The sequence below is a fragment of the Schistocerca serialis genome, chromosome 12 (assembly GCF_023864345.2).
Source record: "Schistocerca serialis cubense isolate TAMUIC-IGC-003099 chromosome 12, iqSchSeri2.2, whole genome shotgun sequence".
NCBI classification, from domain to species: domain Eukaryota; kingdom Metazoa; phylum Arthropoda; class Insecta; order Orthoptera; family Acrididae; genus Schistocerca; species Schistocerca serialis.
In genome coordinates this window covers 123,900,150-123,926,884 of record NC_064649.1, presented here as the reverse complement: position 1 = coordinate 123,926,884, position 26,735 = coordinate 123,900,150, and the positions used below count along the sequence as shown (strand labels likewise).

Here is a 26,735-nt window from a genome sequence, read left to right as displayed (position 1 = left end):
TGGTCAGCATGCAGACATAATTACAAAATAATTTGAGATGTGAATACAAAATTACTTGTTCCACAATTTAGCGTGCAAGTGCCCCATGTAACATTTAACTGAGCGCACTCATCCAAAGTTGTTCATTTATTTACGTGCTCTATCTTTCTGTAATTTGACATGGTTAGAGCAGCTTGCAATGGTACAAGTGTAGGGCAGTTTGTTCAGTGCCTTTGACACTCACCGATAATTGTCAGCGTAGGACTACGCGTGTACAAAATACTGTTTAAGTAATAATGCTCTGAACACATTTTTGCCAATTATAACTTTACAATATGTTTAGAACTGATTTTATTGAACACACAACACATTTACAATAAAATACAAGATAAAAACATAATTACTGACAAATACACATGGTGTATACATGGATAACAAAACAAAAAAGCCCCAGATGTTTACCAGTTAAAAACACAAATTTTCCATGTTAAGTATACTTTACCTCATAAGTGTAAAATCCCTCAATCCCTTGAATGGTAAAGATTTTATACACTATTATAGATCTTCCTGGCACTTTTGGAAGGACAATCCATATTTTGATATTATGAAAGTATAAATACAAAATTCCACCAAATACAGCATATTAGTTTCCAAAATACTGAAATCGAGCTTGCGATGCTTTTTTGTCAGCTGATCCTAGGTAATGTCACGTGATCTCGGCTGCAATTCCAGCAGACATTCAGAGCACAGGACATGTGGTGTAGTCACCCAATAGCAACATCACTGTAGAGTAGTGCAAACACACAAATAGGAAAAGTTAAAGGTTTCAATTAATATACCTAGAGTACAGCTACAAGAAAAGCTAAGCTTTCACAAAGAACATTGGTCTTTTGCATGTGTTGCCCTCTAAGGTATACCAAACACAAATATGCTAAAATTTTAAATAACGGTATAACAATAGACAGAAGGCATAATACTGTATTCAACGAGGGAAGCTCAATGATATTTGTAATGAAACAACTGGCTCAGTATGCACATCTACTCAGCCATCACAGGAATGAAAAGAATATTCACACTACAGAAGAAAGTAATTTGAATTATACAGAAAAAGAAGCCAAAACAATCTTATACGAACTTAATATTTTGATGTTTATCACTGTACATATTGAAGACCAATATGACTGGAGGCCAACAAGACCGTTCATCTGCATAACACAAGGAACAGAAAATAACTGCGGTACGCTTCGCACAGATCTCAAATTTTGAAAACTGACCTAAATACACTGGTATAAAAGTAATAGAAGCATTGCTAAGGGACTTACAAACCTCAAAACTGAGATGATGATTCGCTGCAGCCCTAAAAATTGTAATAGAAGAAGAATTCTACACAGTAACTCCAAGTACATGAGCAGACGGGACGGAAAAGTTCATACTGTGTGGATGATAAAATATTATGTACAATATTAACAGAAACCAAAATTACAGATTAGTGTAAGGAACTAAACTAGATTTAAAACTACTCATGTACAATATAAGATTTGCAAAAATGTTTTTTTAACTCTGGTGTGAATCATTTAGCATTATCTAAGTGACTAGTCCTCAAAGTTTTAAGTTTCGAATCAAGAGTCAATCATTCTGCAATGTAAGAAATTCATCGCACATTTTCACACAATATAATTCATCTTTTGTAAAACGAAATTTACTTTGAAAGCAATGCTTTTCAAACCACCATTCACAATATTTCTTCTGCGAGCTGTAAGAAATAGGTTCATTTGGGCAATTGCCAGAGCGCGTCAAAACAGGTGTTACTGTGCATGCGCAGCTACGATGCCATAGGAAGCCCGTACTTTGTGTTGGCTCTACTCAATAGGCCTTTTGTCACATTTCTGTGTGAAATTTTGTGTGTGTAGTGAAGCATTACATGACCATGTGCAGCACTGCGGCATGTTGTTGTTGAGGGACAAACAGAGTTGTTGTACCTACTGTAATTGTTTTATAATATTCTACGCAGATAAGGAATGCAAAATAAGGAAGCAGTTCTTGGCATAATATCCATTTCAAAACTAGACTCGACACCACAAGGTATCCTAATATTTTGCTGTTTAGTGATATAACAATTATTTTTTTATTCATACTCTGCAATACAATTACAAAGATTTTCCATCTCGTTTACATACACACAGTACAGCAAAAAGCTATTAAGAAAGAATACAAATTTCATGCAGATATAAAAACAGCTGTTTGTACGTACCAGTGCTAGACTTTTTCAAACTCTATAAAAAATTAACAAGGTTATTTGTGAAGCCAAGAAACTGTGTAATTGATGGTTTATATTCTACTCCAGGAGTAAATATAAAGCCTTCTGGGGAGCTACAATGATAAAACACGGTGTGCTGCCAATCTACTATTTACCTGAGAATGGTGTTTTGTACATTCAAAAACGGTTCAAATGGTTCTGAGAACTATGGGACTTAAAATCTGAGGTCATCAGTCCCCTAGAACTTAGGTTAGTTAGGTTTAAGTAGTTCTAAGGACATCACACACATCCATGTCCGAGGCAGGATTTGAACCTGCGACCGTAGCAGTCGCGCGGTTCCGGACTAAAGCGCCTAGAACCGCTCAGCCACCACTGCCAGCCTGTACATTCAAGACATAAATAACAAAAATTAAGAAATAATCTCAAGCCTCAACGATGTACCACACATTTGTTGAAACATGTCTTCTGATCGAAAAACATTGTTTTTCTCCTAAAGCTGTCAAAACATTTTATTCAATACTACTGACCAAATTTGTCTGCTTATTCATTTGTTTGTACGCATATAGCTTTAAGAGAGCTTACATTATGTCACAAAATAAACAGGACACAGACAATACTACTCTAAGAGCATTGGAATTTCGTAAACCATACTATAATGAAAAAGTCGGCGTAGGACCAGTTGTATAATTTGGGTTAAATCCAGGGATAGCTAACTGAGTAATAGGCTAACCATGGGTTAAATCTGTGCATGCCTTGTACGACACCATTTTATTCCCCAGTTAGTTATTAAGTTCGTTTGAGTAAACCTATCACAACCGAGTGCAATCGTTTTCGAACTCTCTCTACTGCGCATGCACAGCTTCATGGTAGTTTTGACTATCGGAACCCTGGGGGTATACTCGAATGCATGTTTCAAATGTTTCGTTGTCTGACCACTTGTAGCGTTAGTTGATACCACTACTGCCATGCAAATGTTTCTGGTTTACATAATGAAACAGTATTTCGGTTACATTTTTCCCTCCCCCATGTTTAGCACTATGGGTTTGAGAATTTATTCTCATTGTCAAGTGAAAAATTTACTACATTATGAGAAAAAGAACCCCCCCCCCCCCCCCCCCCACCACCACACCACACACAGACACAGACACAGACACACACACACACACACACACACACACACACACACACACAAAAACAGAGAGAGAGAGAGAGAGAGAGAGAGAGAGAGAGAGAGAGAGAAATTTCACAAACAGTATGAGTGATGGTGGCATAATGGAAAAGACGGCTACAGTGCAAGAAAGACAGGTAGCACAAAACACAAATGCTAATGTAAATATTTGATCGTGATGATCAGAAATTCTCGAAACGTTGCCCAAGGCATGAAAAAATACGTTAAGTGGTGCACTGTTTCACTACCATATTTAAAGACTTAATGACAGTTGCAGGCTTTCAAAAAATGTCGATTATCGTGGTCGCCCCTTCTTGGAGAACCAGTGATACAAAATGTTAAGTGAAGACATTTGTAATTATTCGAGACACCACTTTTCTCATCAATATCTTGTTTTCTTTTACATATTTTGATAGTACACGTATGATGCAAACAATTGATCAGTTTGCTTCATTGATTTTGGTAACACAAATTTTGTTACTAATTGACAATACATTATAGATGATTAGTATGAATGTTAATGAACCACAAGGTAGAAAATGCCCAAACATTACAAATGCCAGAAATTATCTAATTTGAAGAAAAAATATCATTGGTTTAATTGGTAGGGACTGGCTACAATGCTTCCACTGGTTAAGAATCTGGTATGCAGCTTGATTTCACCAGTATGTGTGTAACAACACAGCATGTTAATTTCTACCTTTGCCAGATCCCCTCTATAAAGTGAGCCAACTAATGTGCCCATTGTAGCAATGGGTATAGCTTGTGATTGGATCCTTTTATGAAAGAGAAATTTATTCATCAGATTTCTACAGAAAAACACCGTCAGGGAATAAAATTACACTACTATGTATTAAATTATCACAAGTTTGAGATATACATTTCCTTTAAAAGGCTAGTGGGAACCAGAACTTCTTATCTTCAACAAGAATGCTACGAGGCTTAACATAAAAAGCTCTGCACGTGCACATGGTGATATCTTTGAAGCACACTTATTAAAGGCTTTGGAGCCAGTCAGAAGAATTTCCTCTGATCAGTCGAAACTGGTTGGAACCATCCATGGGCCACAACTCTAACAGCTTTCACCTTGTCACTAACCACTGCACCTGGGAGACTGACTGCGTCGAACGCATGTGTGGTTGCAATTATATCTCGAACGAACCTTCCTACAATGGCGTTCCCATCCAGTTAAGTTGGCAACACCTGAAGAGCGCACTGGGTATTTTTGCGTACGTAATTTCATATTAATTTTAGTCGTCATCTGCCAAAATCGCGTGTCTAATGTGAGCGATAAGTGTTCCAGACCACAAAATTGTTCGTGTGAGAATATTTTGAGGCTGGTAGATACTGCAGATGAGTTCAAGAGTGTAGTAGGAAACACGAAAACTTCTGGGTTGAGAGGCTGTGGACAATCTGTAAAACTACTACTTCCTGACGTTTCGTTGCCAACTGCAGGCAACATCTTCCTAGGTGAGTCAATGACTGGCTGCCAGGCCGCAGAGGTCTCATTTGTATGGAGCGCATAGAGGGCACCAGCATACATCACATGGGGCCGACTGTACGTCTTCCTCTGACTAATGGCATTATTCTTGATTGAAGGTAATCGACTGTCACATCGTTGGTGCAAAGTTTACTTCTATGTCTTGTCTAACTTTAAGCCTTCCTCTTTTCTATTAAAATTATTGTGGTGCTTCCCTATGCATACATGCATAATAATGCGATGCCCTGGCTAGTACACTTGTCTTGAGTTTCATTTAATGCTCACCGTCTTTAAACACATGTTCTGCTACACCCGATTTGTCGGTATGTCCTTGTAGACGGTTCCTTTGTGTTCGGTTAAGAGCGTATTGGCAGTTCTTTTCGTTGTTCCGATATAAACCTTCCCACAGCTACATGCAATTTTATACACACCAGGAGTTGGTAAGGGGTGTCGTGCACCTTCGCCGATCTTACACACTCACTAACATTCTTGGTGGGACTAAAGATTGTTTCAACTTGAAACTTGGCCAGAGTTTTCCCAATACAGTCCATAATATTGTGAATAAATGGAAGAGAAACCTTTTCCAGCTAACAGTAGTTGTTGCTGAATGTTGTCTGACACTTTTCTTCTGGGATGCAGTGCTCGATCTATCTCATTGTCAGTGTATCCAAAGAGAGGAAGGCTTAACACTTTGGGTCCTGAGCCATTGGTCACGGGTGTCTACCATAAAGCCTGGCTGATTTTAACGTACTTTTAACTACTATAACTCATGAAAGGTTTCAGTTACAGCAATAAAATTACTCTTATTGAAAGACCTAGACATTCTTGTTTAAAACCATATATAATACCTTTCTCTTGAATTAATACATACTTTTGACAAGCGTTATTATTATAACATTGTTTTTGAAAATAGGAAAAATTGGTCAAGGGTATATTCACTGTATTTTCTAGAAGGAATTTTTTTTTTTTTATTTTACACAGAAATTGTAATTATGATGGGTACAGTATATCTTATCTACAGTAACTTCCTGTAACTATTTTAGGATGCAATTTTGCTCTTTGTGTGCTAAATTTTGAAGCACATCATTTTGCACAACACTACTTTACATTCACTACACTGGTAGCTTGTGTCTTTTCGCCACCCTTTTCCAGTCAGTTTTTTTCCTCTCAGAGAACACTACACACTGTTTTTGTTTCTGTTTCTTACCTACTTCTGTCTCAATCTTTTCCAGGAAATGATTTCCAGTTGATAGTCTTGAGAGTCCAGGTGGACCAGGTCAGGGTTCAAGATCTTTGCTTTGTGCAAGATCTGCACAGATAATTGTCATGAAGTGAGATGTTGTGAGATGTTTTCCAGTAACCTTATTATATAATATGCAGGAATTTACAATCACCATTAGTATAACATGGAATGCCAACTTTTTCCACCACTTCACAGTTCGATGTTCAAATGCGCCGTATGACAATCGCTGATCTGATAAGTCAACACCAAACTTGTTTTTATTGTAGTCTACTACACAGGCAGGCTTTGACTTCTCTCTTTCTCTCTGATCTGTGAAAGTGACCATCTCAGCAGTGTGGCTTGTACTTATCATATGCACATTTTTTTTGTGCTTCCAACACAGTGCTAACATATTTCCTTTACGCCTGAAAATAAGTTCACCTCACTGAAGGTTCGGATCTTTTATAGCACGAGGCAATCCCTGCCGAGATTTTCTTGTTGTTCCCACAAGAGCAGTTTTTGCAGCTTCCAGTTCTGAAGCAAGTATTGGACTCGTGTAGAATCTGTCCGTAAACAAAATGTAGCCTTTTCCTGACAGATTTGCAAGCAATGTCTTTACCAGAGTCACTGTGTCAGACCTTTCACCCACGTAAACAGAGAAATTCCAGATGTAACGTGTGTCAGATTCGGATAACATGTACAGTTTGATACCATATTTATTTGGTTTTTGTGGCATGTACTGTTTGAAATACACACAACCTCGAAATTTACACATGCCTTCATCTATTGTAATTTTTTGAGATGGTGTATACGCATGCTGGAAATTAGCACACACATTATCTAGGCGGGGTCTCACCTTGTGCAGTGGCTCATAGCCAGTTTCTCCTTTCCTCTTAGCTAAGGAATTATCACTAATGTGGAAATTTCTCAAAATAGAAAGAAATCTGTCACGGCTCAAGATGTTCGGACAGAAATTACACGACACAACAGGGACCAGTGCTCTCGTATACGTGGCCTCACTCTTACATACATATGGACTACAATTATTTCCATAAGTGTAACTCCTTTCCACTTTGATAATGAGCAGGTGGGTGAAAGGGAATTTGTGCTTCGTAATTTCCTGATGCATTGTTGAGCATACAGATTAGTTTGCTCCTTTATATGTTTCATCATACTGTCTGTGACGAAATATGAGAAAAATTCTATAGGTGCACTGTTCTGGTCTAAACTGACAACATTGCATATTCTGGATTGTCCTGAGAATAGATCGATGTGTAGTGCACAATCAGTAGTCATCCAACCTTCCTCAGAATCGGTGTGGCACGCACGTCTCGGCTTCCCCCTCGCCGTTAGTCTCACTCATTCTTCAGGCACAATATCGACGGGATTACTTGCTGCTGAAGTGCTTGGACACCTGCTCTCCTCTTCTGAATCTATCAGAAGAGTAGTATATGCAAATAAATTATTCAGTGAAAACCTGAACAAAAATTATACATGTTTTGTTGTCAGAATTCTTTACCTGAACTGCCAGAAACTACTTCTTGAACATAGTCCACATCATCATCAGAGTCATCTACAATATCTTCCTCTGACAAATCAACGTCACTTTCTTCTAAATCACGATGTAACTCGCGAGCAATTTCTTCGACTGTCAAGCCACGCTTCGCCATGTCGACGCTACTGAGACCGCGCGGGAAAAAATCGCTGCTCACAAAACACGACAAATGAAAAGGGAAACACACCCTTCCACAGCATGCTCGCACCATCTAGTGAGCAATACTCTAACTACAGTCCATGCAGTGCCTCCCAGACAAGCGGGAGCCGTAAGAACACACAAAGGAAGGAAGGGGAAGAACGAGAACTCGCGCCCGTAAAATTACGGGCACCGGACTATGGGGCAGGCTGCGCACGCCCGTATTTTTACGGGCGTCGGCGCCTAAGTGTTAAACTTAGACAAGATATGGTAGTCGACTTTGCACCAATGATGTGAGAATCGATTACCTCCAATAGAGAATAACGACGTTAGTCAGAGGTAGACTTACAGTCAGCCTCACGTGACGTATGGTGGTGTCCTCATACAAACGGGACCTCCACGGCCTGGCAGCCAGTCATCAATTCACCTTGGAAGAGGTTGTCCTCAGTTGGCAATGAAACATCAGAAAGAAGTAGTTTTATAGATCGACCACAGCCTCTCAGCCCGGAAGTTTCAACTAATGAAGATGCTGGCCGCAAAAGCCTGCACGTTATGATTCTGCGGCCTCATTCAATCAAAACATTAACAAAACATTAAACTAAGTTTGTAGGGTACTTGCACGTTTGACAGTATAATGATCTATTGTGAAATTAGTTAAAGGGTTAAGTATTTTTTGTGTGATCAGTAAGAGATCTCTCTAGATTTCTGAAAAAAGGTATGGGAAAAATCTGCAGCAGTTCCATTTATAAAAAACTTCACAGAGATCGATAGAGCAGTTATAACAGGCATATGATTGATTCCCCCTCCCTCCCTCCTCCAAGAAAGAAACACATAAATATTATGCTAACGAAAGGTAGTGGAGGCTATAGATCAGTTGTTGAAATTTAGAATTTGATAAAGTTGTCAAGGGCAGGACGCCACAGTCCAAGTAGGGACATAATATAAAAGCAATTGTGAAATGTGGCCTTCTTTGTAAAATAGGTGGTCTCTTCAAAGTCTCCAACTGTGACAACACAGACACCATTGACAGTGATTTGACTGACAATCCTGAGAAGTGTTACTGGTTAGCTTGTTGTATTTGTCTTAGAATGATTACGTCAAAAAGGAGTTATTACAGAAAGTACCTTTGCTGAACATTGTGCATTTGCTTTTGTAGTTATTGGGCACATATACATCTTGTTTCTGTGATGTGATCATTAATAATTATATGAGCATATATACATAAATATATATGAAGGCCAATGGCCTTGCCGCAGTGGTAACACCGGTTCCCGTCAGATCACCGAAGTTAAGCACTGTCGGGCTGGGATGCTGTTGGCAAGTGGGGTGCACTCAGCCCTTGTGAGGCAAACTGAGGAGCTACTTGACTGAGAAGTAGCGGCTCCAGTCTCGTAAACTGACATACGGCCGGGAGAGCGGTGTGCTGACCACATGCCCTCCAAATCCACATCCAGTGATGCCTGTGGGCTGAGGATAACACGGCGGCTGGTCGGTACCGTTGGGCCTTCCAAGGTCTGTTTTTATAATCCTGGGGTAAAAGTATACCTATGGCAAATATCCAAACTAAAGCTGTTATCATATCATATTACCTGGAAGGGAAGGGAAAGTAACTGGAGGCATGACACCTTCACTGGAGCTTGAAACTGTGAGTTTTGTTTTCAGAATAAAAATATATGTTCTCAAATGTGGAAGAATTAACAAAGTTGCAGATGGTGTTGCTTCAAAAGTAGCCTGACAAAAACTAGAGAAGGGAGGAAGAACTGTATGGTTTAAAAAAAGCACTAAGTTCAAAATGAGGATAAGAAAATACAAATTAAACAAATGATTTCACAATAAGAGAATATTATTCCATGGACATCTGTTTATTTTTTTCAGTTAATTACATCAGAGAACTGAATTAATGAACAAAGCTGTCTTGTATACGTTATTAAGTGTCATACACATCCTTTAGAAATTCCACTTATTATCCCCTTGCCAGTACCAATAAAGTCTCCAATGGGCAGAATAAAATCATCAGTGGCAAAATATTTGAATGCCATAAGTAACTGCTTCATTGGTGCAAAAGAGTCATTTCAAAACGAAAGACAAACTGTTGACAACTCGAGAAATTTCAGAACATAACTTGCTAGCCACTCCTTCCACTGTTATAATTATGTAGATTCAATAACTTAAGGTTTCCTGTTAGCTGCATAACAAGTACCTATGAATAAAACGTTCTCGGTTTTCCAGCTGCGTCAATTTGAATAAAATCCTCAAGCTTTTGATGGCCATCTCCGCCATTGTCGTCAGGAGTTCACTGTCTGCCGGGGCTGCTCCGGTTTCTCACTTATATAGGCATGATGACATCATCAGCAGCAGCCAATCAGATCGATCCAATGTGGCGAGTGAGTAAGTCAACCCGGGCAGCTAGCGGAGCTACTGCCCGTGGCAGCACGGTGACGTCAAGTGGCGCCAGGGGCAGGCGCCACATTTGAAACTGCTGCTCCCGCATCTGTCTCTGCTTTCTTTCGATGTCCAACGCCCGTCCCCATGCCCTGCTGAGTGTGTATCCCTGGTCTCTGTTGAAACTGTTGTTGTCTAAACGAATCTCAGCCGCTTCCTTTATAATGGGGTCCCAATATGTAGACGCATGAGCCAATACTTTTGTATTTCCGAACTGTATTTTATGTCTGTTTTCTAGGCAATGCTCCGCTATGGCAGACTTGTCAAGCTCCCTTTGTTTAAATGGCGCTTGTGCTCAGTACAACGCTCCGCAACCGTGCAAATTGTTTGTCCAGTATACATGCTGCCACATTCACAGGGCACACCACACACACCGGACACTAAGAGCAATGTCGTCTTTAACAGGGCGTAACATATCTCGTATCTTAGGGGCGGGACGGAACACTGGTCTCAGCCCATGTTTCTGCTGTCAGCCCATGTTTCTGCAGCAGACGTCCTAACTTACTGCTACTTGCTACACAGTATGGCAGGAATACAGTCCGTTTGGCCTCTTCTAGTGATTCACCTGGTGCCTTTCGTCGGTGGCCCTTGAAAGCATTTGCAATGTCTCTTTTGCTGTATACATTTTCCCCGAAAACACATTTTAAGTTCTGCAATTCAGACTGTAGGTGGTTGTCGTCAGAGATAATCTTGGCTCTATGAACCAACGTGTTCAGGACAGCTTTCTTGTGTACAGGGTGGTGGAAACTATTGGTGTTCAAGTACTGACCAGTGTGTGTTGGTTTCCGGTACACTGAGTGACCAAGTGGAAGGCAGGAGGCCAGCTTTATATTTTTCAAAATATGAAATTAAAACAACTTAAATTTTGCCTATTTAAAAAAAATCTGAAACATGGAAGCCAAGTCTTTTACAAAACCCCATTAAAAAGATATTCATGTTCCAATGCAAGACTTATTATTGATATTAATCACAAAATTATGCTAAATAAAACTTGGAACATAATATTACTTAAAACAGAGAAATTGTCAGTCTTCATAAACAGATAACAATAGGTAGAAAATCTGAAGCTCGTTGCCGCCAAGGAGGTCACTCAGCTCAGGGACGTCCTGGGTGAGAAAGAGGGCAGAAATTGTCGTCATGTTACAGAGCATCTTGAAGAGGGATGTTTTATTACTTCCGACATCACGTCGTACCAACCGAGGACCGTGCACTTAGTACGGATAAGCATATTTCATGCGGAAGTAACAATGAGAAAGCCAGAGATCACTGTCTTCAAAAGCAGTGTTTATTTACTGTGAAATTAAATTAAATCTGCTGTAGTCCAATGCAATAAGCAGAAGGAAGGTTGTTACCAGTGTCACTATCATCAGATTACGGTTATCATTAATGCAGTGACTCAGCATGCTTTCCCACCAATCCAAACACTGCAAACCTATATAAAAGTCAGCTGTGACCCAACATGCTGACAATGCAATCTTGCTTACCGCGGTAACACTACATTACAGGATCAACAACTTTGAAGGAAACTTAAAAGCGGGAAATGTTGTAACGTGGAATCGTTAACATAAAGCATTGTACTAAGAGAACAGAACTTCTATTGGGACTGAAAAAAATTCATGTAAAAAGTGGAAACATAAAAATGAGGTTTTACTGTAACATTATTGTTAGCTAGAGATTTGCAAAATAATTTGCAATTACCTTACTTCAAAACAAAATGTTCAAATGTGTGTGAATTCCTAATGGACCAAACTGGTCACTTAAACACTACTTGAACTAACTTATGCCCGAGGGAGGACTAGAACCTCCAGTGGGAGGGGCCGCACAAACCATGACATTGCACTTCCAAGCGCGTGGCTACTTCCAAACAGTTTTTGCCTTTGTTAACATGAAATTACAGCGAAGCCAGTTTAGCAACAATCTTACAAAAATTTGGCAGTTCAATCACGAAAGGTGTGATCAAGTTACATAGTTAGAGCCAAGATGTGATCGGTTATACACTTGTATATAAATATCATATCACTTTTATACATCCTCTGAAAAGAGAACAGATATATTACTTTCATCATTATCACTCTCACGATGGCTGCTGCTGCTGCTGCTGCTGCTATTATCACTGTCACTGTCTGGCTCCTCCTCTTCAAAGTAGCCGTGAATTTTAAGCTTGGGCATCTGCTCAGTCAGCCCATCTGTTGCTTTAGGATCACCTCTGCACCAGTGTACAGTCAGCTCCCTGTGGTAAGAGTAGAAACCTGCTGTTACTGCCACAATATCACCATCCACCTGTGGTACCTCTACACAGTGAAGATTTTTTACAGTGGTAAAAAATGAAATGGTCGTATGGCATTGCTGGCCGGCAGGCCCCATCCGCGGAAGTTCGGCTGCCAAGTGCGAAACTTATTACAGTCAACGCCACACTGGACAACTCGTGTGCCAGTGATGGGGATGAAACAATGATGAGGGCGAAATGACACCCAGTCGATGCACCGAGGAAATCTCCGACCCGGCCGGGAATCGAACTGGGGCCCACTGCATGGGAAGCGAGCACATTACCATCCAGCCAAGCAGGCAGATTTTTACAGTGGCACTACTATGGGCTCCCATACACACAAAAAAGGATTAGAAAAAAAAAGTGAAGGGATAGTGCAAAAAATGAAGGAAAATTAGTGAAGAAAATTATGTACTTGCAAATTTCTGTACAATGACAGGAGGGAGTCTCATGAACAACATATTAAAACTCCTGACTGAGGGTTGTGAGTGTCGGGATTCAGTGGGGGAGGGGAACTTTCTGGCCACTTTTGAAGGCCTTTCCTGAGTAACTCAAAAACTATGGCTCCTAGTACAAATGTTTTGCAGTGCAAAATTAAACTTCTTAAAATAATGACCCCTTCATTGTATCTCTATGACTAATAGTTTCCACATTGCAGAGGATGGAAAAATCACATATTATTAAAAATTTTGTTTTAATGGTATAAAATAAGTGTTTACTACTAAATTACATGTTTAATATGTCAAGGCACAGTAGAACAACATCAAGGGATAAACTGTTCTGGGGATCTAACAGGATGGAGGGGGAGGGGGTGGAAGGCAGAAGGGCGAGGAAGGTAGGTCGCTGGATTGTGATCGTGCACTTCGCAGGTCTGCAAACTAAAGAGCTAGCAGACGAGTCTGCACTACTCTGTCACAACAAGCAACTGCAGGGTGTTTCACAAAGTTATACCGACCTGCACAGCGTGCCTTACGAACCACTAGTCATGTGGCGCACAGACGTGCCCGGGTGTGTTTATTTTCCAGAGTGTATTAACACTATGTGAAATACAGATAGGAGTTAGTAATAATAGTAGCACAAGAAACACAAATGGGCAGAATCTACATAAATCTCTGCACACTGTTCTACAGTGCTAGAACTGAAACTGATTCTTAGTCATCTTGTACAGCATTGACATCGACATGCAGCAGGATTTTGGAATATATATTGTGCTCAAACATTATGAATTACCTCAAAGAGAACTGTCTATTGACACAAAGTCAACATAGATTTAGAAAGCATTGTTGTTGTGAAACACAACAAGCTCTTTACTCTCTCTCTCTCTCTCTCTCTCTCTCTCTCTCTCTCTCTCTCTCTCTCTCACACACACACACACACACACACACACACACACACACACACACACACAAAAAATACATAAATATAGTATTACAAATACTGTAATGTAGCATGTTGTAAACAAACAAACCCATATTGGATGTGTGGTAAGTGGTTCCACTCAGTGCAGCCTACTCTACAAGTGCCAGGTGTTGCTGAATGGAATACATTTATCCAGCCTAATAGTAACACAATGGTGAGAGAAGTGCTGTGTCTTTCCAGTCAATCATTAATTCACCACAAGAAGCGACTACAACACAATTACAATGCTTCACAATATGTTGTCAATGACAAGACAGTATCAAGGTGCCATATTTACCAATCCAATTCCTTTCCTACCAACACTGCAAAGGTCACCGATAACATCACAAATTACACAATTCTCAAGCACTGTATATAGGAATATATTTTACAAAAAGGGTCTCTTAACAAGTGCAGTAAGCACTCAATGAATTGAAAATAACTCCACGACACTAAATAAATATGAGCACAGTAGAGTTATTCTGTCTACTCACATAAGAGAGAAATGGGCAGGAAACGCAGGGGAGATAGAGCCAGTCTGCAAAATGAAAATCGAGCAGCACTCGTGGTGGGAGAAGTTGCGTTTGCAAGAAAAACGCTGCAGCTAAAGTACAGAATGACTAAGAATTAGTTTCCCTTCTAGCACTGTAGGGCATTGTGCACAGATTTACATAACACCTATCCATACGCATTTCTTGCATTACTGCTATTGGTAACTTTATCTGTATTTCATGCAAAATTGATGAAATTTGTGAAAAATAAACACCTACATGCACGTCTGCACACTTCACTGTCAGTGACTCATAAGGCGTGTTGTAGAGGATCGGTATAAATTCATGACACTTCCTGTAGCTGCTTTCTGTGAAGTAGTAGGGTAGATAGGGTGGCAAATCACCTGCTCCGTCTTAAGTTTGCACACTTATTAACGAGGCAAGTGCACGACCACAAACCTGTGACCTCCTTTCTGTCGCCCTCTACTCTCTACCCCTTCCACCCTGAATGCAATTCATCCCTTAATACTGTTCTACTGCAGGTACACACATATAATATTTGTTCTCAGCCCACTTCATTTAGCAGTAGACATTTATTTTGTACCATTAAAATACTTTTTTTAATAATATGTGATGTTTTTCCAACTCATAGAACACAAACTATTAGCACTAGAGATAAAATGGATAGGAAATTTAATGTAGTTTAATTTTGTACTGTGAAAAGTTTTTGCTAGAAGCTACTGTTTTCGAGTTATCCATGGACAACATAAAAAAAGTGACCTTTAACCTCTCCCTGCCGAAATCCCAGTGCTCACAACCTACCACTTAGGATTTTGTTCATGACAGTCCCTCTGCCAGTTTACAAAAATTTATGATTACACAATATCTCCCCCCTATTCAACCTTTTTTCGTCTTCATTGACTGCGCTAGAAGGTGACAAAATTTATCCCTTAACACTGTTTTACTGCAGTTAGATGTGGTACACATATTAATATTTGTTATCAACCCACTTCATTTAGCAGTAAACATTTATTTTACACCATTGAAGCAATATTTTTAAAAATATGGGATTTTTCCAACGCCTAGAACACAGAAATTATTACTCCTAAAAATAACATGAACAGGAATTTTTTTACGAAACTTAATGTAGTTTTATTTTCTACTGTGAAAATTTTTTGATAGAAGCCACAGTTTTTGAGTTATTCAAGAAAAACATAAGAAAGTGACTTTTAAACCCTCCCCTCTCCCCGATCACAATGCTCACAACCTACCAGTCAGGATTTTCTGTATGTTGCTCGTGACAGTCCCTCCACCACTGTACAAAAACTTGTGACCACACAATGTTTTCTTCCTATTCAACCTTTCTTGGTCTTTGTTGACTGAGCTAGAAGATGACAAAACAGAGAGTAACAAAAGGAAAAGGAGTGAAGGAGGGTAAAGGGGTGCAGAAAATACAAATGTTATAATGTAAGCTAAATGGAAGCCTTCTGTGACTACAGGGTGAAGTGAAATTCCCCCACTGAAGAACATTAAAGCGTGGCAATCTATAACACTGTAACCACATGTATGGTACTACATCTGTCAGCATGCATGTGTCATGTCGTACAGTAGATGCAGTGGACAGAGTTTTGGGTTAGCATGCAGGAAGTCGAGGGTTCGACCCTGGGTCAGGGTGCATTTTTTTATTTGCTTATTTCACTCTGACATTTCATACCGTAATATACACTGTTTCTAAGGTCACATGTATCCTAAATTTGCAACATTTTGTAATGCTGAACATAAGAAATACCTGGTTGGACAAATAAGAAATAGACAGTTGAAACAAATGATCTGTTGTAGGGCAGAATAACTACAAAAACAATATCAGTTTTGAGATGCTAAAGATGATAGTACAATAACACAACATATACTTGTCATTTATACTGCATGTAATATGAGCAGTCATATGTCACACATTAGCAACCAATGACAATAATACTATCCGTATTAATGACTGCATGACATTCACAACAGAATAGGTTGTCCTCAAACCAACAGATGCTCAAAGCGACCTCCCAGCACATCCAAACATTGCGCAACCCGTCAGACCATACGGCACTGGACCCTTCGCAGCAAAGCTGCGTCCACAGTAACAAGAGCAACATGAACACGCGCTACCAATTCTTCCACATTCGACAGTGGTACATGTGCTCCTTCAGGTGTCCCCACAGGAAGAAATCCAGGGGATTTAGGTCAGGTGAATGCAGTGGCCATATAACTAGACCTCCACGTCCGAACCATTTCCCTGGAAATGTTCTGTCCAAAAAAATACTGTCGCACATTAATTCCAAAGTGTGAAGGTGCACCATCATGTTGGAACCATATCCTCTGATGAACATGTAGTGGAACATCTTCCAGCTCATCAGGCAGATGGTTTGAGAGGAATGCACGATACCTTCATGGAGTCGACTGGTCAGGCAATGTAGGGGGCCAAACACCTGTCCCAATATTCTGGCCCAGGCACTCAGACCAAAGCGAACTTGATACCCACAGTCACGGGTGACGTGCGGGTTAACCTCACACTGTGCATACTGAAGACAGCCTCACGAGTGAGGGTGTCTTCAAAACAGTGTTCACAAAGTCATTGTTGGCTTCCTGTTGTCGTTGGAACCATTCACAGAACTGCATTCACAGATAGCAATCTGCAGGATGCAAGTGTTGTGTGAAAGCATAATGACAGGGGTGCAGCCCATGCTCGTGTAGCACATTAATGGCCACGCATTGCAAGACATGTGGCTGCCTTGCTACACTACGTCTACTTCACTAAGGTTCTTGCTGTATGACTTCCAGAATTCTCAGTAGCTGGAGTACAGCTAGTCCGTGGACGACCTCTGTCATGCGACGGTGAAAGGAGAGAACCCGACTCCCGATGGTACAGGTCCAGACAACGAAACACATTTTTATCTGGATGGCGCCGACGAGGATATCTACCGGCATATTCACGAGCGACAACACCAGCCAGGTTATCAGATGCACTGAGGACCAGAAGCATATCCACATATTCATCGTTTGTGTATGCCATACTTCTGCCACACTTGTTTAGAGGTTTACAATGAGAAAATTTGATACGTGTACACATGTACACTGGAGTCTGTCACGGATGCGTTACTCTGCTCACAACTAGTCCCTGTCTGGTAGAGAGCGCATACAATATAAACACGCTGTCAGTCCCGTACACTGTTCCACCTAACACGCATTACCCCTCAGACAGATATTGTTCTGCATGATTCATCCCAACACCACGAAGAGTGAAACATTTGGTTTCGAATTACTCTGTTTCCCTAACGTGATGTTTCCACAATCCCACTGATAGAATAATGTAGTAGTAGTAGTAGGCTTCTAAGGGACTGGAAGCTCCCATGCCAATCTCACATGATTCCTCCAGATGCTCCTGTCTTGTGCTGCCTCTTGCCAGTTATTTATTCCCAATCTTTCGCATATGCAATCAATTTCATTGTGCCAAGTACTCCTGAGTCCCCCCCCCCCCCCCCCATTGGTCTTTTACCATATGGCTTCTCCCTGACTATTCTTAACACAATTTGATCATCTTTCATTCTCATCAGATGTCCAGCCCATTGCAGTCTTCTAGCATTTATTATGTTTACTATCGTTGGTTGTTGTCATAGCTCGTGGCTTTCTATGTTGTGTCTTCTCTTCCAGCATTGTGATTCAGTTGTCATAATATGGACCAAAGATTTTTCTATAAACTTTATTCTCAAATACTTGTAAATGGTGGTATTCGGTTTTTGTTAGGCTCCATGTTTCTGATTGATAGAATAATAATAATAATAATAATAATAATAATAATAATAATGCAATGAGAAACGTGCTAAACAGCATGCAGTTACCAGACTCAATGTTGAAAGGCATAATTAGTGGAACCATGGTGACAACATATACAAATGGTAACCAAGTTTGGACATTATTCGCAAAGCACATTGCTCGTTCTACTGGTAATGTAAGGCCCTAATGGAAGGTAACAAACCTGAACAAGGCAAGAATAACAGTTGGTACTAATCTATGGCACTATTGGAGGAGGGTACAAAGAAAACAGGTTTCGCATCTAGCAGATGAAGTGGTGCGAATAAATTCACGCCTACGATGTGGGAAGGGCTTCTTTCAAAGCTGACCAATCTTCCATTTCTACGATTGTAGTACGTAAGTGCAAATGTTTTCTAGAGGACCTGCTACAATCGCTGTTGATGATTAAGACGCCAGATGCCGTGTCACTTGGCCTACATTTACCAAATAAACACACGTGCCTCAACCAGGATCGAACCATCGACCTCCTGCATGCTAACTCAAAACTCTATCCACTGCACCAACTGTACAGCACAATTAGTATGTGCCGACAGAGGTAGCTACCATACATGTGGTTACAGTGTTGCCAGACAGCTACTCTTTAACGTCCTTTTTCTGCCAGATGTACTCGCCGGACAAAATTTTGTGAGAGACATTTTTTTATCGCTGGTCGAGTGTGCAAATTTCGCTTCACTCTGTGTAGTTCTGTGCAATGTAGCAATAGAGCCATGTTACCCATGCTAGGAGGATTGCTGAGTTCAAGGTCACCTGCACAATTAAATTGGATCAGGGGTTGCAAAGTCACCACTTAAGTCTAGCATGCTATGCTTAGCAGCAAGCTCTGGCACTGGGTGGTCAGCTTTGCTCTAGAACACAGCAGCTGGTGGCCATTCATTCAGGGTGGAGGGCTGACTGCTGGTCACACCTACATAAACAGCTGTGCAGCAGAGCAGGTATATGACCCCGACTGCTTTCACACGTGGCCCTGGCAATGACAGCATACTTTTCCATATGCTACACATACAACCTGTTCAGGAAGAGGAAAATTTTAATTCACCCTGGCTTAAAAACATCATACAAAACACAAACCCTTTTTTATTCATTGGTGACAAGTTAATTATAAATGATGGTGAAGATGAACTGCAAACTGGTGTCTACAAGCTGAGCTTGCTGTACCAAGAACATAATACAATATCTCTACTGACAACACAAAAGAAATGGTACTGAAAAAGAGTTGAACATATAAGGAAAGAAATATTTTTTCTGACAGGGTAACAGAACAAGTACAATATTTTAACCATCTTGGAAATAAAACAAGCTATCCAGAGGTTCTAGATGGAGGTAAAAATCTTGGAAAATTTCATTGTATGTCTGGGACTGTAAACAGAACTTAAAAGAAAAAAAAACACATGGTATGGGATGAAACAAAATTTAAACTTTATAAAATTATGGCACTTCTTGTGCTTCTCTGTAGCAGTGAGACCAGAACACTTACAAATTACAGATAAATGAGAGTAAAGTCTCTGAAAGGAAATGACAAAGGGCTGTGAATGGCGTACAAAATTAGACAAAGTAAAAATATAGACATTAGAAGCAGACACAAAGGTTGAATCAATAAACAGCGGGAAGAACTGTGTGAAAGACTGTCAGAGCAATCATTACTATTCCAAGCCATGAAATACGTACGACATGCAAAAACAAGCCTTACAAGGCCTGAGAAGAGATGGCATGAATAAGGGTAACCCTTTAAGATACAACTGGCATCATGCATAATTCCTGAAAATGAAGAAGAAGAAGGAGGGAGAGGGGGGGGAGAGAGAGGGGGAGAGAGAGAGAAAGAGAGAGAGAGAGAGAGAGAGAGAGAGAGAGAGAGAGAGAGAGAAGAAATGATCATACGTAACTGAGCAGCAGATGCTAGCATTGAAACTGCTGAGTTATGATTCCAGCTTCTACCAGAAGATTGTCTGGGGACTCATACAGAGACTAGCCTTACTCCACAATGATGAAATGGATCAAACAGTTCAACAGGCTGGCAAACCAATCATATGGTGTCCGTAATCCAGTACATACAAAACAAGTGGCCTATAGAAGATTAGGATGGTGGAATGACTCAGAAAGTGGAGAGCATTAAGCTTCTGCCTGTAATTTGTTTTAAGGTAAAAAAAATGGTTCAAATGGCTCTGAGCACTATGCGACTTAACTTCTGAGGTCATCAGTCGCCTAGAACTTAGAACTAATTAAACCTAACTAACCTAAAGACATCACACACATCCATGCCCGAGGCAGGATTTGAACCTGCGACCGTAGCAGTCGCTCTGGTCCAGACTGTAGAGCCTAGAACTGCACGGCCACTCCGGCCGGCTTTTAAGGTAACAGATATGGGGTAAAAGCACCTCTTCTCAGAGAGGAGTCCAGAAACAGAATTGTGCACCTCAAGGTGTTTGTCTTCCACACGGAGACCCTGGTCTGCATGGGCCACTGTGTGGCAACAAAACTGCACAATCTGTGTTTTGATGAGGAAAAATTGAGAGCCACAGTATGGGACCCAAGAAGAGGACCTCTCCAGATCCCCTCGACACTCATCTAAGGCCACAGAGCAAGAGCTATACCAAGTGTAAAAGTCTTCAACATAAATAGCAGGAGTAAGCACCGACTCAGAGATTCTGTAAGTCCACTGACAGCCAAAAGGTAAAGCGTGACACTCAACAGCAATCCATGACTGGTTCTCATCTTCTAGACACGAATCAAGCAAGTACTTCTGAAACCCTAGCCACGGAGTATGGTCAAAATATGGTGACACCAGACAGTATAGTGCAATTTATTTGAGTGGAAAGAGATATCGGTAAGGTGTAGGTAGCATCTGTTGGGAAAGGAATGAGACAGTGTTGTCACCTAGCCATGATGTTATTCAATGCTTACGTATGAGTAATCTGTGAAGGAAGCCAGGGAAATTTGGCAATGGGATTAAAGTTCAGGAAGCAGAAATAAAAACTTGGCAGTTTGCCTTTGACACTGTAGTTAGATCAGAGACGGTGAAGTACTGACAGCTGAACGGAGTGGACAAAATCCTGAAAAGATCTTACAAGATGAACATCAAAGGTAATGGAAAATTTCAAGTAAAACTAGTCTCGGTTGACAATTATTCTTTTTAGTAACAACAGTATTTTATACACCTTTAGCAACTGTATTTAAACATATCGAAATAATCAGCTACAAGCTGCATGAAACAAATTTGATTTCTTAACCAATTTCAGGCACACAATGCCCTTTTTCAGAAGTTTTTAACTGTAACACAATAGTAATAACCTACTGAAGGACACTAAGTGTTGAAACTAGTTAAGAAATTAAATTTCTTTTATGCAGCCGGTTGTGACTATTTCCATATGTTTTAGTAACAAGGCATTTTACCTTCAATGCACAGCTTCAGATTATATATTTGGATAACAAAATAAGCAAAAATTAGGGTGTGGGCTTGGCATGCAGGATTCTAAATGTGAATAAGGAATTGCTATTAACCTTAAAATTTTCCTTTTACAGCATTTTAAAAACCATAAAAAGGCACGGTGCTAGACTGAAGCCCATCAAATCAGATAAACCTGCAGAGGTCTAGTCAAAGCAACTAATATAATATCATGTAACAGAGGGATACAACATTAAATAAATAAACAAAACGAATGAAACACACCTTAATAAAATCGTACCAGCAGGCGACAATGTTGGAGGACCATACTCACAAGCAAGTAAACATATTCCAACTGAAAAAACAGAGGTGCCATCGCAACCTCACAGCACGAGTGTAAAGCAGGTGCATACAATGACTGCAGAGGACACATGCAAGTTGCACTCAAAGCAGTTACATGACAGTCAGCATATTTGATGCTTACAAAGAACATCTAAAATGGTTGAATCAGAATTATTTAACACTCTATCACTATGTTATGTGATATTACGTTAGCTGTTTTTGACTAGGCCTCTGTGGGTTTACATGATTTGACATGTGCTGCAATCTGGCACAGAGCTGTTTCATGGTTTTTAGGAAAATAAGAATTCCTTATTCACATTTAGAATTGTGCATGCTAGGACCACACCCTACTTTCTGCTTATTTTGTTATCCCTACGGATATGAGGCAACAGCCTTGCTGCAGAGGATATCAAATCACTGAAGTTAAGTGCTGTCGGGCATGGCTGACAGTTGGATGGGTGACCATCTGGGCCACCACGCGCTGTTGCCGTTTTTCGGGGTGCACTCAGCCTCGTGATGCCAATTGAGGAGCTACTCGACCAAACAGAAGTGGCTGGTCACAGAAAACCATCAAATCGACCGGGAGAGTGGTGTGCTGACCACACACCCTCCTATCCACATCCTCAGCCGAGGATGACACGGCGGTCGGATGGTCCCAATGGGCCACTTGTGGCCTGAAGACAGAATGCTATAGATATGAAGATGCTACATGAAGACAAAATGTGCTGCTAATAGAGGAATAAATTGCAAGCAAAACTGTTTTTTATTAAAATATTCTAATCGCAGTTGTTATGGCAGAATACCTATTGAGTCGAATATATTTTATACTGGAATGTAGTTAAATTAAGTCAGGGGATCTTGAGGGAATAACATAACAAAATGGGAGACTAAAAGTCTCTATTGGGCAGCAACATAACTGATAGCATCAAAATATAGAGGCTATAAAGTGCATTTCTGTGAACAGGAATTTGTGATCACTGGATATAAATCAAGTGTTAATAAGTCTTTTCTGAAAATATTTGTCTCTAGAACAGCCTTGTATGAAGTGAAAAAGGAATATTAAACATTTTGGACAAGAGAAACTTTTGAAATGTGGTTCTACAGAAAAATCTAAAGATTACGTATGTAGATTGATTCAGTACTTCCTCATTATAAATTCAAACTAGGAAAAGAAAAGAAATTTATGGCACAGCCTGACTAAAAGAAGAGATTAGTTGATAGGACACACCATGAGATTTAAAGCAATCATTAACTCTGTAATACAGGGAGAGGGGGGGGGGGGGAGTGTGAGAGAGAGAGAGAGAGAGAGAGAGAGAGAGAGAGAGAGAGAGAGTGGTGGAGAGGACTTACAAATATTATAGAGGGAGACCAGCTCAAATAAGTGGTTGGTAAAAACCTGCCAAACTGCCATTTCCAACTGGACCAAATGATCAGTTGTGGATTGCCCTATCGGTGTGTCACACCAGTAGGTCGTCAAAAATACTTTTAATTCATGGGCCATCATCCTCTCCAGTAATTTTCACAGCAAATTAGTGAGACAGATTAGTCTATAGCTGTTTGCAGAGGCTGAGGTTCTGCCTGGTTTAGAAATTTAAATCAATCCATGTTTTGCCTCTGCAAAGGAAATTCATTTTTAAGCCATATACTATTGATAACTAATAGCAGGTAGTGTTTATAACCCACATTCAGGTGTCGAATCAGGGCCTTTGGCCTTGTTTCATGATAACCTGAGCACGAGAATCAATACCCTTTCATTAATGATAGGTAGGTAGTCAGGCAAGTATCTTCTGTTTACTATTTATGTGCTCACTGAAAGTAATGGATCCAGGTGAGGGGAATGGTGGGGGGGTTTCTCGATCAGTGTAGATTTCCAAATTTCTCAGCTGACTTACAAAGAATGAAGTGTCTCGAAAATGACAAGGAATTCTCGAAGTTACAGGCTGTGTTTAGCTCTGAACTCAATCAGTAAAATTTGCGTCTAATTCTTCCAAAGCCATACATACAAGCTGTATAATATTGTGATTTCTTGGATTAATGAAATACAATACAATATGTAAGGGCATGTGGTCCACCCATCACTACGGGGCAACTATTTCTCATTCGAATGACCCTTCAGTCTGTCTCTAGAAGCTAAGTGCCTTCCATTCCAGCCCCCCACCAGGAAAAATCTTCAGCGCTTTTCGGAATTAAACATGCAGGTCACCCCCCCCCCCCCCCCCTCTGCCCCCTCCAGATGATATCAGAATAACTACTCTTGCATACATTTCCTCACTTTTCAAGCTACATCAGCAGAATGAAATCTGGAGCGACACAGTTCAAGATCTGAGAACATTTTATTCGCTTATGCTCCCGCAAATGGCTCAGAGGACACTTAGCTAGCCTCACAAAGATATTCTGACCGCCGATCACACTCGTCACGGATGCAGTGTGCGAATTGGGACAGCAGTAGTTAAAACAGAGGCTTCTTGCTGTGACGATATCGCTTCACGAAATTATGGTATTCAACTTTCTCCTCAAAATTTTGCAGATTGCAACCTACACAGGCAGAAATGGCCACTGCACTGAAATAAGAGAAGTCAAAGCCTGCAGGGAAAGATTACAGAGCTCATTTTTGCCACATGCTATCCAAGAGTGGAAAGGCAGAGAAAGGGTGGTGATAGTTCTACGAACCCTCTGCCAAACACTTAAGTATGAACTGCAAAGTAATTGTGTAGATTTAGGCATTTCCTCACCTGAGACTGACAAGATTCCCTGGAAATCTATCAAATGGCATTCCAGTAACAAGGGACCAGCTGAGTGACAGTGCGCGCAAACCGGACAATTCGAGGATACTGCTCAGACCCGGTTGCAGCTTCGGAAACTCCAGTTCTTCCATGACCAACGTGTGAAGTTGTGGTAGCCTGACGAGGTAGGGGACAAACGCCCCACCGAGACCTGTGCAACCTGACACGTCCAATCTGGAACAAACCACAAGGATGTTATTTATCAAGGACCAAGTTAAGAGAAAAAAATGTAATGAATGTCACTTCCAGTGGTCATCTGTGAAACAGAGCATCTTTGATGTAAATCAAAATGTTCTGAACACCTTGAAGTAAAGGTATCACAAAATTAAACTCTTATCTAATACAGACTAGGAGGTGGGGGTGGGGGGAGGGGGGAGGACAAATGTACTTACAAACTGACTTGACAGTCACAAAAGGAAAGCCACGAAAACAATACCATACATGTCCAGAGGCTCTGAAGCAAGGAAAATAACTGTGTCTCAACTTGAAGCATTAATTTTGTTATGCTACTCCTATAAATTGCCTAAATATCAAGATTCTTGGATCTTAAGTCTTTGTTAGCACAATGGGAAAGAACAAATTCGAAATAAGCCACTGTTTTACAGTGAAAAAAGCTATGCTGTACACACAGAGACAAACCACTCTCCGTACTAATCTCAATGCTTCTATTTGGTATATGGTTCTGTATTACAATATTGATGAATTAGTGCCTAAATTGTGTTCTACACCACCACTTGCTCTTCCATAACAGAAATGATGCAGCTACGACTAAATCAAACATTTAAACTTAGGCAACTTAAGAGTGCTCGTTTTGAGATGAATTTGCTGCAGCTTAATGTGCCGGAGCTGGACTCGAACCTGGGACCATTGCCTTTTGCTGGAAAGTGCTCTATTGCCGAGCTATCTGAGCACAATTTAAGATCCATGCCCACTGCTTTACTTCTGCCAATACCTAATTTCCAACCTTCTGAAATGCACAGAAATTCTCCCACATAACTTGCGGGACTAGCACTTGTGAAAGAAAGGATATTGTGGAGACACGGCTTAGCCATAGCCTCCGGGACTGTTTTCAGAATGAATATTCTGTCTGCAGTGGAGTATGCGCAGATCTGAAACTTTCTGGCAGGTTGAAACTGTGAAGTTTGGAAAGTAGGTCAGTGGTACTGGTGGAGGTAAGGCATCGACTGCGGGTCACAAATCGTGGCCGGATGTCTCAGTCAGTAGAACACTTGGAAGCGAAAGATGAAAGGTGCCAGGATAGACACAAATTAAAAATGTGTAATCGCTGTTAGCATGCGTCACCTCAATCCCATATGGACACACTACTCTGGAAATTGTGAAAGAACATGGATAGTATTTCCTCATTTAAATGTGTACAAAAGAACGGAGCCCTTACATTGTATACACACAAAATTTTGTTTCTTACAAGGGAACCTCCCCATCGCACCCCCCTCAGATTTAGTTATAAGTTGGCACAGGGATAGGCCTTGAAAAACTGAACACAGATCAATCGAGAAAATAGGAAGAAGTTGTGTGGAACTTTGAAAAAAATAAGCAAAATATACAAACTGAGTAGTCCATGCGCAATGTATGCAACATCAAGGAGAGTGTGAGCTTACGAGTGCTGTGGTCTTGCGGTTAGCGTGAGCAGCTACGGAACGAGAGGTCCTTGGTTCAAGTCTTCTCTCGAGTGAAAAGTTTAATTTTTTATTTTCAGACAATTATGAAAGTTCAGGCACTCACACATAATCAACTTCGCTCTCCAAAATTCCAGGACATGTTCAGATTTGCTTGGACATATGCAGGTTTTGATGGTCTACACACGAAAACATTTGAAAATGGAAAAAAACATATGTTTTGACAGAGCACAGGGAAAACTGGGCGACTGTGAAACTGATGCATTCATTTGTTGCAGTTTATGTGACAAACTCTTATGTTTTCATCACTTTTTTGGGAGTGATTATCACATCCACA

At 40.5% G+C, this 26,735-nt stretch overlaps 1 protein-coding gene across 1 annotated transcript in view; it reads right to left on the bottom strand.

Moving 5' to 3' along the window:
* Positions 1–263: 263 nt before the first annotated feature.
* Positions 264–26,735, bottom strand: part of LOC126428213 (uncharacterized) — a 129,495-nt gene continuing 103,023 nt past the window's right edge. The window contains exons 7-9 of the mRNA XM_050090129.1: positions 24,711–24,935; positions 12,299–12,471; positions 264–762 (exon numbers count right to left, since the gene is read on the bottom strand). Of these exons, the coding sequence (XP_049946086.1) occupies positions 719–762; positions 12,299–12,471; positions 24,711–24,935 (442 nt within the window). The 3' untranslated portion in view covers positions 264–718. The remainder of the gene's footprint in view (positions 763–12,298; positions 12,472–24,710; positions 24,936–26,735) is intronic.